Source organism: Equus asinus, chromosome 22, assembly GCF_041296235.1.
Source record: "Equus asinus isolate D_3611 breed Donkey chromosome 22, EquAss-T2T_v2, whole genome shotgun sequence".
Lineage (NCBI taxonomy): Eukaryota > Metazoa > Chordata > Mammalia > Perissodactyla > Equidae > Equus > Equus asinus.
Genome location: NC_091811.1, coordinates 68662023 through 68679469, shown reverse-complemented (window position 1 = coordinate 68679469; position 17447 = coordinate 68662023). Strand labels below are relative to the sequence as shown.

Sequence of the window (17447 nt, the reverse complement as noted above, 5' to 3'; positions counted from 1 at the left end):
GGACAGAGCCCAGATCGCACACTGCACTGAGAAGAGTCACAACAATGAGAAGCTAAGATGCCTGCACACTATTGAAAATGGCTGTTTTTATTGTGGGCAAAATCACATGCCAGGAAATAGGATGTCCTCCGGCAGGCTGGCCCGAGACCATGGGTGATGGAGAAACCGACGTGCCTCCCTGCTGGCCTGTGGAGGAGTCGGGGACGTGGCCAGGGGCTTTGGCTGGGGGGCAGTCTCTGCCACTGGTGGAGCTGGAGCCAGAGACAGCTGGAGGAGATGTGTCCTTCCTCCACTGCATGCGGTCTTGACTCTTCCTACCTTCCTCCCTCCTTCGGTGTCACCCTCAGGGGTCAAACACTCAGCTTCTGGAACCAGGCTGTGTGGGTTTCGATTTCAACTCTTCCATTCACTAGTTTTGTAATTTGGGGTGGGTTCAATGGGCCTGCCTGCCCTGATCTATAGCAATGTGAGAAATAATAAAATCATTGTTGTTTTAAGCCACTAAGTTTTAGGATGGTTTGTCCCACAATAAATAACCTAAACACTCGTTTAACAATGCCTTTGAATAGGCATTTATCCAGTTTTGCTTCCATTTCCAGTCTCCTTGCTTTATTAAAATACCATTCCCCTAACATACCCTCCATGTTGATGTCAGAGTAATCTTCCTAAACTATTTCTCCCATGTTCCAAATCCTTCAAATGCTCTCACCTCATTTAGATTAAAACAAAATTCCTTAGCCTTCCCTACCTACGTGATGTTTGTCACTTCTCTTCTTCTCTATCCCCCAATCTGCCTTTGCAGCCTATGCTCCAGTCATACGGAACCCTTGCCACCACGGAACATCATCTTTCTACACTTCCATGCCTTTCTTTGTACATGCTGTTCCTTCTCCCTAACACACCCTCTCCCCTCCTTCTCTAATCTACAAAGGCTCTCATCAAACACTTCAGGGATTACTTCCTCCAAGTTTTCTCGAACACCTCCATTCTCAGGCTCGGTTAGATGCCCTTCCTTTGTGTGTGCCTTTATCACATCATTTATATTAAGGATTGGAGTGACAAGTTTTCAACTCTCCTAAAGTATATAGCTAGCATCATTCTAGAGCTATCAGGGAGAAGTCAATTCCTTACTTACAATTTATGTTTTAGGGCTTAGTTTTTGCGGGGGAGGAATGGCATTGCCCCCCTTAGAAGGACTATTCCAAACTACAAATTCTTTTGAGGACAAGGACTGCTATCTTTAGCATAGAGCCTACTTCATGCTCATTCATTCATAGCTACTGTCTTCAAAGGAATTCAAAGGAAAGATACAGAAATAATCCAAAGAAGTTTTCAATTTCTGAAAATGAATACCCAAGTTTTCCAAGATGTGGTTTCTGATTTATGTGTTCCATGGTGTCTGGCACATAGTAAGCACCCAATCATTTGTGGCCTTGTCTGTCCCCTTCATGGTTTAAATGATCTCCATCTGAGCTGTACCCAACCATGCTTTGTAGTGTCACTCCATGACTAAAGACAGGTTTGGAGTCCAGAGCTGAGAACTACTAGTTTGAATGACCTTGCAGATAAAACTGTGAGAGTCTGCCCCATGCTTACAATTTCATTTCCCTTTGATGAAACGTAATCCTGAACCCACTAGCTGTTCACTTTGAAAATGCAGGTAGTGATATGAGACTAAGAAATAAAACCTCTTATCATAAAGTTTCAATAAATGTGTGAAATATAAATACAGTAGAACTTTAAATAGGTATCCAACCAAACTTTTATTGGGGTTTTATTGCAATCTACTTTCGGCAATAAGGGGAGAGTAACCATGAGAACTCCGATCAGATTTTATTCAACAAAGCAGTTTTTCACGAATGCTTAAGGTCAGTGTATAGTCAGCTCAGCTTCCAGTATCAACTTGAGTACCTCATCATGGAATTTATGCCAGAATGATAACAGTAAGGCATTGCAAGATCCTAAATCATCTAAGATGAAACCATATTTTGCATATAACTTTTAGGACAGTATACTAATACTCTACAATAAATAAGGATTTTTTTAAATGTGTTGCTTAGCCCTTGTTGAACTAAATTCAATTATTAGCTTATTCTGTAAGTACTCCAGTTAATAAAGGTTTGATTGTACTTCAAGAACTCTGACTTCTCCAAAGATAAAAAATTAGTTCTTATTTGTTATGACAAAAATTAAGCTTAAAAGCACATTCACACTTGTCCTTAAAAGCATGTTGACATCATATATGAGATAACTCTCATGCCTGGAGACAGGGTTTATACGGCAAGTGTCATATGCACAGGACGACGAGAGGGCAACCCTCCCATCTCCACCTTCTCTGAAGAGCCACGCTCGGCCTCGGGATAACAGCTCTATCTTATTGCCATGCTACAAAATGGATGGAGTTGGCACTGATGGAGAGAAGCAGAACACAGGGTGGGGAGGGAGAGAGGACAACGGATGTTGTTACACACACAAGAAGCTCTTAGTCAACAGTGGTAAATTTTGCCAATATTAAAAATGCAAACCCAAATTTAAAATGCTGATATGCAACAGCATTAAAATATGATTTATGCATAGTACAGTATCACTTATGTCTTTTATTAGAGAAATATGGAATGTTTATAAAAGAAACTAACCATAGGGGGTAAAATTCATATTTCATATACAATTTGGCAATGGTAGTCCCACTGTTAGACAATTTTTTATAAAAGAAAAATTAAAACTCTAATAAGCTACCTTTATACAAAGTTGCTATATTTATGCCTTTACGTAGGAAAAAAACATTTATAATGCAAATTAGGACATACAATAATCTTACAATATTATACAACGTAAGGAAAATAAAAACATAACAAAATTTATCCTTTCTAGAATGCATATTCTGCATTTACTAATGCAGAGGTGGCACAGCGGTGACTACTGTACTTTTAATAGCAGTCCATTTCCATGCTATTATGGTCCAACTGTCATAGCACTGCAATTGTAACGCTGCTACAAAAGAACTGTGTTACACCCCCAAAAAACAAGGGACTAGGGATGGGAAAAGGGATGTAAAGAACAGGAAAGTTAGATAGGGTGCTGGTTTGGGGAGAGTACACTGTGGTATGTCATAAAATATTTGTTAATTTTTCAAGCCCAAAACATTTTCTATACATTCTGTAATTTCGTACCAATGCCTTTATTCAAATTTGGCAAACATGAGGGAAAAGGTAATTAGTACCATATACCTCACATATCAGAAGTATGAATGAGATGCCCGTACATCAGGTACTTCTGAATGTCGTCTCTGATGGCATGTCTATTTCAAGGATGTGTGGATATATATATGTGCACACACATATATATTTACACACACACTACACATTGCACAAAACACGGGCATTAAGGGTTAGGAACAGCACGGGGGGTAGTGGGAAGTACTTTTATGGTTGTTAAAACCTCACCTTGAGGCAAGACTATGGTGGCACATTACTGGGAAATTATGAAAACGTAAGGCCCCGTCCCACTTTTAATAGAACATTATTGAGGTACATTTTATTTGCTGTGCCACAGATTTTTTTTTTTTGGGAGGGGGAGAATAAACAAACAGTAGCCTGACATAACATTGAACTGTGGGGTCAACATTAATAACTATAAAAACAAAGACTGCTTGGCAAATTTTCATAAGTCCCAAATGTGATCTACTCTGGATATACTGGGAAGTGAAAAGCTTTTTGCTGAATCTTCACGAGTAAAGTGCATTTCTCATCACTCCACAGCAGCAGTAAATAATAGGAACTATTTGCCAATCTTCCTGGAGGGAGGGAAGGCACCATATTTTCATTTTTAAAGGAAGATGAAACTGGGAAATAAAACACACTAAGAAAAAACACAGGTCATACCCACATGAGTTTCCAACCCTGGTCTGGGATAAAAGCTGTTATGATCTATATGAATAAAAGAGGACTCTATTTTGGGAAAGACATATGAACAATGACTATTTTTCTAAAACCAGAAAGTGGGATCACATGGTCTATCAACGGAACAGAATATCTAAAATTAGGTCTGTCTCAGAAATTCTGAAACATATGGCCACAATTATATCCCAATAAAATATCTCATTCTAAAATGCACCTAGTAATAAGTACATTATTCCAGCACAGAGCTTAATGCCCAATACTAGACTACTGCAAAGGACAAGGAGTGTTCCACATTACTTTTTATTAAATAGGAACACAGGTGATTTCCAGAGACATCTAGAAATTAACACCAGTTGTATACATCTTCCTAATACTCATAGTACCTAAAACCAAATTCTTAGCAGACAAATTGGTCCCATTTTCATTTTTAAAGCACACAGCATTTAAAGCATAAACTGCAATGATTATATTGGAGTTACCTAAAAAATATAAAAACTAATTAGAATCTGGAAGGAAAAATGGAAAGGATGAGCAAAAGAAAGAAAATGAAGTATCCAACCTCCAAAATGAATAAATAGGTCAGCCCTTTCATTTGGAGGTTAATGTTCTTCTTGACTGCTTGTTTTGGAGAAAACCAGGTGTACTGGTTCCATCATAATTCTTATTCTACATTACAAAAATCATCACATAAATTTGGCACGATTAGCAATCTACTCCGAAGCAAGCATAAATGGGACAATATATTAAAAGTGGAAACGGCCCACCTATACCACTGTTCTCTTTTGACAGAAGAGTGAGCACTTTAGTAAGCACCAAGTTCACAGGGAGAAAAGAAGATTCTGCTATGCACGTAAACCAACAGCACTGAAAAGAGTAAAGACACCTTTAATAATTTACCTTCTTTATAATGGTCCCACTCTATTATTCTGCTAATCCATTCACTGTTCTATAATTAGGTTCTTTACTGAACAGGTTGGATGCTGTATTTCAAGCGAAATTAACCTTAGTTACATCTGTAGATCCCGATCATAATTTCAAACTTCCTCATGTTTAGAGAAAACAGTAAAATATTTTGCGAGGTTACCTAATCTTCTTTCCACTCTACTTTCTCTTGTATTCTCTAGTGTTTGGGAAACTGGAAAATTTTGATTTTCCAAGAGTTAGACATATGGATTCACATCAGTTTATATAAACTTCAATTCATTTTAAATCCTAAATTATGACACAATCTCATTGCTACAAGACTTCCACTGTACCTGCTAGGCTGGCAATAGTCTTACCATTCTACTGAAATCAAGGGATAATCTAAGCTCCAGTCGTGAGCGCAAGGACACAGAGCCAGGAGCACTGCGCTGGGCGCGACGACTGCAGTGTGGTACTAAGGGACGCACTCCTAAGGTGCTGGGGAGGGCGCCCACCCAGGAAACAACAGTACCTTCAGGGACTCTGCATGCTACACATAGCTTCCTTTTTTCCCTCAGCTGCTAAAGAGATCACCTATGGACACAAGTGAAATTCAGAATTGAGAGAATGCTTTTATCAACTTGAAAAGTAAACAGCATATAAATAAATACTGGACAAGGGCAACCCTGTTGTAGATAACAGCAACTTCCAAATGAACCTTCAAAACCACAAATGGACAAAAATGCAAATTCAACAACAATGAACACACAATCCAATTTCAAAACTATATACAAACTCAAACATTTCAAATTGAAAAAGACATTAAGCAACAAAATAAGACACCCCAACACCAAAGGAAAAAAGGGAAGGTAAACGGCAACCTAGTGGCAAAAACGCCTCTGGAAAACAATGTTTCTGCTAATAATCCACAAGAGAAGGACTGTCAAGAGATCATGGTTCAGATTTTCAAATGCTTTTGGGTAAAGTGACCTGAGACTGATTCTTGAGCCTATTGTAATTCTGATTAAGAATCTGGGCATGCCCTTCAAATGACATCATGAGATGAGTGAACAGAAAATCTTGTCTCCTTCCTGCCTTTCAACACACCAACAGCAAACCGCATTCACGGAAACAGGACTCTTTCTAGTAACACTGAAGGCAAGGAACTGACTGGCATCCACAGAGGTGTGGTGCTTTTACTTCCTTTCCATCTGTTTTGGCTCAAGTCAAAAAGCCTACAATTAATGAAATAAAGGATTCCTCGTATTACATGCTGGGGGCCACATACCATGAAGAGTGAATCTACAAATAGTACCTTCAAAGCCTAGAGTTATTTGTTAGCACTGCACATTACCAAGAGGTTTTATAAAATGTTTCAAATGCCAACCATGACTTCAACATGAATGATATGCATAAGTCCATAATATTGATAAAAATCAACCAGCATGTCACTCACTTCAACTCTCATTTTAAATAGGCACTGTGAAAATGGGAATGCTGCTGTACAATAATGAGTAGTAGATAATGAAATTAGTGTTCTTTAATGAGTACCTGCTCTATATTAATTCCCTTTAGTTAAAGAAGCACATGAAATATTCAGAAAAAAATTTTATCAAGTCTATAAAAGGAGTTAGTGTTTAGAAATGAAAATGAAGCACTTGCATCTTCCTTTTTAAAAACTTCACAAAGGTGCAAACAACATAATGCTTCCCAGGCTCACATGGGCAGGTCAGTACTATTGTGTCTCGTTTTCCTAGACGTGCCATCGTCTCGAGGCAGAGCTCTCTGCAGGTTGGACATGGCGGCAGTCCTCTCGATGTCGATCACAGCGTACAGCTCTGTGCGCCTAGTAGGGGTTTGTGGAAGGGGAGTGGTAGGCGTCTTTGGAGTCTGGGGGTTGTCAGAGTCACTGCCACCTTCCAAATCAACCTGTATGTAGTTGAGCTGCCTGTGTTCTAAACTTGGGCGTCTGATATCAAAGTTAAAGACTGTGGGTGTACAGTCCCGACGCCGTGAATATTCGACCTTGTGAGCACTTGCCGGCACTGTGACATTCTCTGTATTTACATAGTTGTGCATTGGATCTAGATTACTATGGTAGCCATTTAGAGATGGGGTCTTTGGTCCTAAATTGTCGTCTTCATCCCTACTTAGCTTGCGGGCTTCCCAAACAGGAGGCAAAGATGGTAAATTTTCATAGTTTAACAATGCAGTTCTTCTCTGAGCTGAGTTGTTGATATTCTGGGTATCTGAGGTACTGGTGGATGTCAGACGACCCCTCCTGACCCCTGAGGCACTAGGGATGGATAGCCCATTTATATTTTCATACACCAGCTTACTGACTGCAGGTGCATCTCTTCGTTCATCACTGTCATAGCCAGTGTCCCAGTCTGTGCTATTTGCACCACCTCCACTGACTGGATCTCTTCCGAGTTGCTCCAGTTTCTCTTTTTCCATTAATTGCTTTTGAACAGGGGTTGGTCCTAAGACAAATTTGACTCCTTCGGGTTCAAGAAGAATCTGAGGGTCCCTGTCCTCAATATTACTTGGTTCTTCTTTTGGTGTATTGCTTTCAGCATTAGAAATCCTTGCCTCCAATGGGACATGCACACTTGTGCGGTTTTTCCGCTCTTCTTGCACACCTGTAGTGTTGACATAGGTGTGCACCTAAAAGAAACCAGGAAAGTGAATCATAAACTTGCTTAAAATAAAACAAAAAGTCTGACCACATCAGTTAATTTTATTGATTAACTTTCTCTCTAAATATACTCTTACTTCAAAGCCTTTGTACCCGGTTTTTACTAATAAAAAGGTGAGGAGATGGGGAGGAATGTAAAAAGGTCTTCCTAACTTCATTAAAAAACTACTTCAAAATAACATGCAACATTGTACTTGACAGTGAAACATGAGAAGCATTCTGTCAAACTAAAATCAGGAACAAACAAGGAATACATCATTTTGATTTTGTTGTAGAAATTCTCATCAATGCATTAAAACGTAATTCAGAAATAAACAGCAAGTATTAAAAAGGAAGAGACAAATTTATCATTATTTACACATGATCTAACTATATAAAGATATAAACCCTATTAGATTTAATAACAGTTCTGTAAAACGCATAGATATAAAATAAATATCACCCACTAAGAAATTATCACTACTTAGAAAAAGCTCAATGGTATTTTGGTGGGGATGATATAAAAATGTTTAGAAGTCTGTACATAAAATTTGAAAAGCTCAAAAATAAAATGCAAAACTGGGGGAAATGTAATTATAGCAAATAATATTAAGAATTCATTTACTATGTAAAGAATACAAAGAAACAAATTTTAAAACAGTAAAAATTTCTTAATGATAAACAACCATGAGGTTCACAAAAGATAAGTATAACTAATTAATACATAGACAATGTTCAACCAGATAATTCACTCCTCAAATGAAAAACAGAATAGTCAGCAATGTTAAATGGCTCCATAAAACACTGACAACAAAGTCTGCCTGCTGCCAGTAGTCCATCAACGATAAAACTACGACACAAAAAGCACATAACTCCAATCCAGTGGCCGTCTTATAACAGGAACCGGCCATAAGTCATGTCTGTCTTCATCTACAGACGCCCTTCTCCTGTGAACCCACAAACTACTGTCATGCTAAGCTGCCTGCAATACCTGTACTTATTTGGTCATACGTCAGCAAATACACACTATTTCCTCTGATTCTTCACTACAAAAGTCACATGCAAACAGTGAAAGCTAAAACTCAAACTGACTACAATCTGCAAGTCTCAGCACGGCACCACTTGAACGCCAACAGCCTACTACCCGCTAGACAGGGGGACACACTTACTTGTTCCTCAGCCACAAGCAAAGGGTGTGTAGACTCCTCCCCAACGGAGGGCAGGCGGGCACTTCCCACAGAGGGGTGTCTGCTGGAGGGACGGGACGAGGCGTCTCCAAAGGAGGGGTATCGGGGACACCCGTTAGGCAGGCTCTGAGCAGCAAATCCTGGAGCTGAGTTTTTGTTTGTTGGTTGGTTAAGAAGAAAAGCAGGACACAGGGGTAGGGCAGAGAGAAAAAAATGAACTGGAATGCAATCTGCACTGCGAGGATTAAGGAAAGTGTTTCTGGCAAGACACAGCAGAAGGCAGAACACGAACAGTGCCCTTCCACTTCAACTTCCCATTCACATTTTAGATAATATGGAACACTTAATGTCTGCATATTTAAATAGTAAAAATGTTTATATTCATAGCTAACAGTTTTTAAAAACTGACGATCATACTTATATTAGCCAAACGTGATTTCCAACATGTTATAGATTAAATATCCAGAATCTGTAGTTAATAAATGTCCATTATTCAAAATACAAGTGGGAAACGGGTCCTTACTTGTAGGTGTTCGAGGTGTTCTGGGGACTTCCAATTCTGTCTGATGATTATTCCTTTCTACAACCGGCTCTTCCACCACATTTATACTATTATTTTGCATAATCTCCTGCAACATGTTGAATAACTCTTCTGCACGGGCACACTTAAAGGCAAAGATCCCTGCAGATATAAACCAGAAGGGAAAATGGTTACCCCATCCTTAAAAAAGATACAGGAGCATCTGTCAAAGAACAGAATTGGAAAGCAAGCATCTGTGCATCAATAGCAAGAAAGCCTTTTCAAATAAATGTCTGATAAATTAATGATACTCCCTGCTTCAAAACAAAAACCCAAGAGAAAGTTGAGAGAATAATTTTCATTTGTCTAAAGGAGGTGGCCCCAAATAAGGTAGACAAAAACAAGATTTGAATACTTACTCTAGTCTGCTGTTATCAACAGGGGCCAACTCATCCTCACTAATGTGGTCCCTTGCCACTGCACAGGCCCTGGCTGCAGGGTTACAGTCATTATCTGTTTAATTTGGATGATAATTCTGTAGGGGAAGGATTATCATTCTCCTCCGGTAGAGAAGACATTTGATGCTCGACAAAGGTCACGTGACTTGTGCAAGGCCGTTCAAGTTGTAAGTAGCAAAAAAACCAAACTCTGTTCTGTTTGATTCCAAAGTTTACGTTCTTTCCCCAACAAGGTATAATAGTAAAGACACACAGTCAATTTACTGGGACTAATCATTTACTAAAAACCTTAAAGTTAAAATGAGTCAAAACTCCTGACATAAAGAATGTGCTTAAATGCTTGACAAATGAATACACAGTTTACTATATCCCTTTTGTTAACAATCCACTATTTGGGGGATTTTTTCTATCAGGAGAAAGGTAAAATATTAATTTAAACACTACATCTAGAATAACTGAAAGAACAGTATTTCACCATGATACTGTTTGGAGAAAAAACAACAAAGGCTCCACCTACCTTGTCCAGTTTGACACCTTCGACCACTTTCAAATGAAAAGAGATTCGAATCATAGCCATAGCGTCGCAGGCAGAGGTAATGCCATTTCACCGAGTCACGCTTGCGAGTGTATAAAATCAGTTCTGTGTCTGTAAGTTCCATTATGCCAGAACCTAGCTCATTCCCATCATCATCCACATTAATGACCTAAAAAAGAAAGTTTAATTAGTGCGAACATAATGCTCCCGCTTGACAGTCACACACATATTTAACCAGCTTGTCAGGAAAATGCACAGCTGCTGACTGGCTCAGCTGTTCACTCCTTTGACAGTTCATTCGTCAATCAACATGTGCAGGGTGTGGGTAATGCAGTAGCGTGGTACCCACTTTGTCTCCAAGGAACCCATGTTCCCACTGGGGAGACAAGACAGGGCACCCACACCAAGTCAGCACCACAGAACTGGATGGCATTAATTGACGAGAGAGTGCAGCAGAGGCTGCAAAAGGTAGGAACGGTGGCCTAGGGCTACTGGAGAAGCCTCCACACAAGAAGAGGAGGGACGTGGCTGGGCCTCAGGTAGGAGGAAAGTTAGACAGGAAAGGCAGTTGAGAGAGACAGCTGGTGGGTCAGGAGTCGTAGGGTACATCCTGAAGATACAGTGTTACAGCAGAGGCAAAGAAGGTATTTCAGAGAGACCAAGACAAGACTGGTGGAGTTCACGTAAGGGAAGGCCTTGCATTGCTCAGTTTCGGAAAATGGCTGGAGACTATGAAGACTAGATAACATGTGGGGAGGACTTGCCATTCCCCTGGAGCTGGGCAAAGCACTTTACATGCATGTTTCCCTTTTAATCCTCTTAACAATCCTAAACTGCAGGTAATACTATTTTCTCCATTGTACAAAAATGAAACAAGGACTTAGTGATAATGTAACCTGCCCAAGGTCACACAGTTATGAAGCAGCAGGGCTGTGACTGACACCTAGGTCTTGTGATCCAAGGACTATGACTTATGGCAGACTGAGGCCAGACTACGAGAGACACTAAACGGCTATGGAGGAGTAAGGAGGAGAGCATCTAGTCCCCAGAGCGAATGTGAGAAGATTTGAAAAAGAGGAAGTTTTAGAATGATGAAATAGGAAGATTAACTTGACGCCAACCGCAGCTGGATCACAAAGGTGACGGGAGGTGGGCTCTATTAAGAAATGGTCCAGGCATGAAGCAGTGACAGGGAGGCGGTGATGGGACTGAAGGGCAACTACAGAATGGAGCTCTAAAAAAAGTATCACCAGAACTGTATGGTTAATTGGACACAGAGAACCAGAGGGAAAGGAAAGAGGATTCCACACCGTCAGTAAGAAAACGTGGTCGTCATTTGTTAGAACAAGAAACACAAAGTGGACCAAAAGGGCAATGAAAGGGTCTGGAGACAAAAGTGAGGTGTAAGGTATCAAGTGAAGTGGAAGGACAACAGCCAAGCAGGCAGCGAGAGAAGGACTCACACAATCTTACTGACCTTAAACTTGTTCCGATGGTTATCTGGGACAGTGTCTTTATCTGGACAGCTACAACAGCTACCCATGGCTTCTTCAGAAGACCATGTGAACACTACATGAACGATAAGGTGGAAAAAATTATTAGATGTAGGCTGCGAAAATCATAAAACAGAAAAGGACTTTAGAAGTCATGGAACACACGCCCTGCGTTACTCTGATGAGGAAAATTAAGCCTAAGAGGGAGCACAGCTGCAGCTAGATTTCACACAACTGCTTGATGGGTTTGCTCAGTGACAATGAGAACAATATGAGGCAGACTTCACAGAAACCTCAAATTTCCAGTTTAATTTGCAAAGATTGGCCCATTTTAAAATTATCTAAAAAAAAAAACAATTTAAAGTCTCACATGTAACATTATTTAAATAAGTTCATTCATGGAATTAATTATGACTTATCAGGAATTTCATGTCCCTCTTTTAATAAATTTCCAGAGGGATGCTAGACTTGTGGTTTGGCAGGAATGTTGATTCTTCTTATTCATTGCAGTATCTTTTATGTACCCCACCCAACAAGAATTCACTGGTAAATAAGACAAAAACAAATTTGGAATAGTTCATTAGAGAGAAATACAACTCAAAATTCAGCAGTAACTCACACAGAGAACACTGGCAAAACTGACAGAGCTTGTGTAGCTAACTCTCTTTCCCACAGAAGTGTAAGGGAAGAGGTTACGATGACTTTCAGTGTTCAACCACACTCCAAATGAACAAAGGAGGAATTCAAAATGTCACTTACAAACAAGAGAAAGAATCAGAGCGAATGTGAGAAGATTTGAAAAAGAGGCAGGGAAGGAAGCACAGGAAGTTACTAAACATTAAAAACATAAATGTGATCCGAACTTGCTTAAAATTCTTCAGTGGTTCTTCATGACCTTCAGGAAAAAATTCAAAGCTCGTCACTATGACATGAGGCCCTTTAAAATCTGGCCCTTGTGTACAGATGAAGTCTAGACTCCCTTCCTTCTGCTCAAGCCCTACCCAGTCATACCAAACAGCTTCCCAGAGCATCTGGTCCCTCACATCCTTCCATGCTGCTCCCCTCCTGCTTCTTTCCTTTCTCAAGATTCAACGCAGAGAGCAATGCCTTTAGGAAGCCTTCTCTGGCTCCAAGCACCTGGGTGCATTATACTCCTTATGCATCCCCCAGAGCACCCCAGCCTTCCCAGGGTCACAGCGCCTTTCACACTGTGTACTGAGCAGAAACTGTGACAGGCTGTCTGTCCACTTCTCTGTCTTCTTCCCTCCACGGCGAGCTCCTCCCTGCAGGGATGGCCCTTATTCATGTTTGCATCCCCCGTTCCTAACACAAACCTAGCACACAGTAGGTGCTCTAAGTCCCCTGTGAGCTGAATGAACTGTACTAAACAAAGGTAAAGAATGCCTGGCAGGTATAAGTATTAAGAAGACGAAAAAGTATACTAGTGTTTAAGCCAAAAGAAGTGATAAACAAAACAGTAAAGTTAAGTAAGACTCCTATTTGGTATTTTGCTCTAACGAATATGCCAGCTAAGCATCATGGTGTAAAGATGACTAAGCACAGCATGTCCCTCTGAAAAGCCATGAGTCTAACAGGAGAGAGAGATACAAATGGATAACGCACTAAGCTAACCCTTCTATCGGAACAGGAGGAGAGTTCTGTGGGCGAGAGGCAAGCAACAAACATTCTGGGTTACGCAGGGCAGGGTGCAGCACCTGAGCTGGTACTTGAAAAGGTGAGCAGAAACCAGAAACAGGTCCTGAGACGGATCAAAGGGCAGGCAGGAGGCAAGGGCCGGAGGGCGGCGCCTTCAGGGACAGGGGGTGTCCCTGCAACTAGAGCATGGGGCGCCGCCACACACACAGGGGCCAAACCGTGACGCATCGAGGGAGGATCTGGGCTCCAGTCAACCCAGGCGGGCTGCCTCGACGGTCCCCGCAGGCCAGTGGACAAGACTGTCGTGGTGCTGATCCCTCTCCATGGCAATGCTTCTGTCTCCCCACCTACTTCACTGTGATCTCCCTGAAGACGGGAACCCATCTCCTTAATTTTCCAGGGCACTACGCACACTGCTTGACACAGCCCATGCTCCATAAACGTTTAATAAATTACAGGATGAGAAGGAGGCAAAGGAACATTTAAAAATTTTTTCTAAAGCAAAGGGATAATTGATAGAAACATTAAAAAAAAACCTTCTTGAAAGTAAATATCCACCCTCACTGCTGACCTCCTCACAAATATACAGAGCTAAAAGATTCCTACAGTGTAGCTTTTGCTTTAAAAGATGGTGCCTCGAGAATCTGAATAGGCCAATCACAAGTAAGGAAATAGAAACAGTAATCAAAAACCTCCCCAAAAATAAGAGTCCAGGACCAGATGGCTTCTCTGGAGAATTCTACCAAACATTCAAAGAAGATTTAATACCTATCCTTCTCAAACTATTCCAGAAAATTGAGGAAGATGGAGTACTCCCTAACACATTCTATGAAGCCAACATCTCTCTGATCCCCAAATCTGACAAGGACAACACAAAGGAGGAGAACTACAGGCCGATATCACTGATGAACATAGATGCAAAAATCCTCAACCAAATTTTGGCAAACCGAATACAGCAATACATCAAAAAGATTATACACCATGATCAAGTGGGATTTATACCAGGGACACAGGGATGGTTCAACATCCTCAAGTCAATCAACGTGATACACTACATTAACAAAATGAGAAACAAAAGCCACATGATCATTTCAATAGATGCAGAGAAAGCATTCAACAAGATCCAACATCCATTTATGATAAAAACCCTCAATAAAATGGGTATAGAAGGAAAGTACCTCAACATAATAAAGGCCATATATGACAAATCCACAGCCAACATCATACTCAATGGACAAAAACTGAAAGCCATCCCTCTGAGGACAGGAACAAGACAAGGGTGCCCACTTTCACCACTCCTATTCAACATAGTACTGGAGGTGTTCGCCAGAGCAATTCGGCAGGAAAAAGAAATAAAAGGAATCCAAATAGGTAATGAAGAAGTAAAACTCTCGCTGTTTGCAGACGACATGATCTTATATATAGAAAACCCCAAAGAATCCATAGAAAAACTATTAGAAACAATCAACAACTACAGCAAAGTAGCAGGGTATAAAATCAACATACATAAATCAGTAGCATTTCTATACACTAACAATGAACTAACAGAAAAAGAACTCAATCCCATTCACAATCACAACAAAAAGAATAAAATACCTTGGGATAAATTTAACCAAGGAAGTGAAGGATCTATACAATGAAAACTACAAGACTTTCTTGAAAGAAATTGACAACGACATAAAGAGATGGAGAGACATTCCATGCACATGGATTGGAAGAATAAACATAGTTAAAATGTCCATACTACCTAAAGCAATCTACAGATTCAATGCTATCCCAATCAGAATCCCAAGGACATTCTTTACAGAAATTGAACAAAGAATCCTAAAAGATGGTGCCTCAAAGGAATATTTTTAATCTGTTTCTCAAAAGGGGCAGAAAAATGATTCCTCCACTTGCCTCCCTCACAGGCAACTTCCCCTGCTGGCAGGGACACAGGAGTGGTGGCGCCACCTACTTGGGGATTCTGACCTCACTGAGTACTTCAGTTCAGTCCAATAATAATTAACGAAAAGCCTAGTACATGACACAAAAGCCTTGTATGCCACACCAAGGAGAATGAATTTTATCCTACGCATGATGGAAAGGCACCGAAGAATTCTAAGCAAAAGTGAGGTGGCGAGGACTTCACTCTAAATTCCTCCATGTGCAGGATCAATTTAAGTGGGGTTTTGGCTCAGAGGAAGGGAAATCAGTGAGAGACTACTGAAAAATGAAATATGCTAAAGACCTAAAACCCGAGAAGAAATAGTAGGAATAAAGAAGAAAAAGATGAATTTGAGAAAGATTGAGGAGAGGAAGTCAGCAGCACTGAGTGGCTGGCTAGGCCTCCAGGAAGGAAGAGGCAGGTTCCAGTGTGGCCAACGAAGGGTGCTGGCTCCATTACCCGAGAGAGAGAAAAACTGGTAGTCTTCAAGTGGAAGAGATGGCTATTAGTTCAGTCTTAGACATGTCACATTGAGATTCCAGAGAAAACCAAACGGAGACATGCAATCGAGTTAGTATATGAGTGTGGGTGTGAGGGAGGAGGTAAATATTCACACACACAGAATTTGAAGCTATGAAACAGAAGACACTGCTCTGGAACGGTATGGAGAGTGGTCTGCAACTGAAATTCTGGGGAATACAAATGTGTAGGTACTGGAGGAGAAAGAAGTCAGTGAAGGAGGAAAAAGAGGTCAAAGTAGCACAAACTAAGACAAGAAAGCATCAAGAAGGAGGGTTCCACCCACAGTGGAGGGGCAGAGGCAGAAGCCCAACTGCAGAGAGCACAGGAAACAAGGAAGCAGCCCCCCAGAGACTGAACTGCTCTTTCAAGAACAAGCTGAGAAAGAAGTAGTAGAGCAGGACGGGGGGACAAACACGACGTCACAAGAAAATACGTTGCTTATTTACTGTGTTAGGATGACATCACTTTACGCAGGTTTGTAATCAGTAGGTCAGGAAAGGTTAAAAAAAAAATAGATAAAACAACAAAGGAAAGAGAAGGGCTACATGATGGATCAAGACAGAGGGGGAGCGAGAGAAGACGAGCTCCAGGGCCAGGTTCAGAATCAGTGCAGATGACGAGGAAGGCCCCATCTGCTGAGGAGAGAAGGAAGAAAGGAAGAGCGGGTGGAGCACAGAAGAGAAGCTGAAGCAGGTAACCTGGTCCATCCCACATTTCCTTTGTAACACACAAGGCAACTCTGCAGAACGAGGGACGTGGAGAGAATGGTAGGATGGTTCACGGAGGAGCCACCCAAGGAAGGTACTGGGATTACTGAGGGTTCTGCGCCGAGAGCTCCGCAGAGGCTGGAGAGCCAGGCTACACTGTTTGTAGCTGTGCTCAGCAGTCCGGGGCGGGACACAGTTCAACTGACCCAGGGTCAGAGGGTAAGAGGACAAGGAAACTAAAGGGTGTTCACAACACAGGGGTCTGAAGTGATGGATCATCAGGGCTGGTGAGGAAGAAGCACAGAAAGAAGAGGGTGGATGAAACGGGTGAGAATGGAGGCAAGGAGGACCAGAGGCCACAGTAAGGCCAGCAGGAGTGGGAGACAGAGAGAGCCGGGACAACAGGAGTTGTGCCCCATCTTCCAGCCCAGGAGGAGACTTTTCAATGTGAAGTTTCCATCCACATCTCTGACTCGTCCTCTTGAGCCACAAACTCCTAGACAAGGGGAAAGGCAGATGCTAGATATTCTGCATTTATGCCCACGTTAATATTTGGAGAACACATCTGGGTTATGTAAATGTGAATAACATGTACTAATACTGTAAACACTTGATGAGACCATGTGATCTCATCATCTTACTCTGGCAAGTTCATTACTCAGTGAAAACACACACTTACTGTGCTCCCTCAAGAAAGGAACAAGAACAAAAGGCAGCTACTGTTTGGGAAGATCAACATTGCAACACGTTTGCTGAATACAGTCATGCACAGCATAACAATATTTGGGTCAACAATGGACTGCATATATGACAGTGGTCCCGTGAGATCAGTACCATCCAGCCTAGGTGTGTAGGAGGCTGTACCGTCTAGGTCTGCGTAAGTACTGCAGGGGAGGAAGAAATTTTCCTCCACCCTTCTAGGTTCTGTCTGGTCTAAGAATTGAACTGACATGAGACAGAGTA

The 17447-nt window shown here is 41.2% G+C and overlaps 1 protein-coding gene across 12 annotated transcripts in view; it reads right to left on the bottom strand.

Moving 5' to 3' along the window:
- Positions 1 to 1749: 1749 nt before the first annotated feature.
- Positions 1750 to 17447, bottom strand: part of FRS2 (fibroblast growth factor receptor substrate 2) — a 119284-nt gene continuing 103586 nt past the window's right edge. For all 12 annotated transcript variants that reach the window (XM_044755552.2, XM_070494714.1, XM_070494715.1 and 9 more), the window contains 5 exons: positions 11657 to 11748; positions 10162 to 10348; positions 9190 to 9348; positions 8649 to 8812; positions 1750 to 7469 (listed from right to left, as the gene is read on the bottom strand). In XM_044755552.2, coding sequence (XP_044611487.1) covers positions 6519 to 7469; positions 8649 to 8812; positions 9190 to 9348; positions 10162 to 10348; positions 11657 to 11722 — 1527 coding nt within the window. In that variant the 5' untranslated portion in view covers positions 11723 to 11748 and the 3' untranslated portion in view covers positions 1750 to 6518. The remainder of the gene's footprint in view (positions 7470 to 8648; positions 8813 to 9189; positions 9349 to 10161; positions 10349 to 11656; positions 11749 to 17447) is intronic.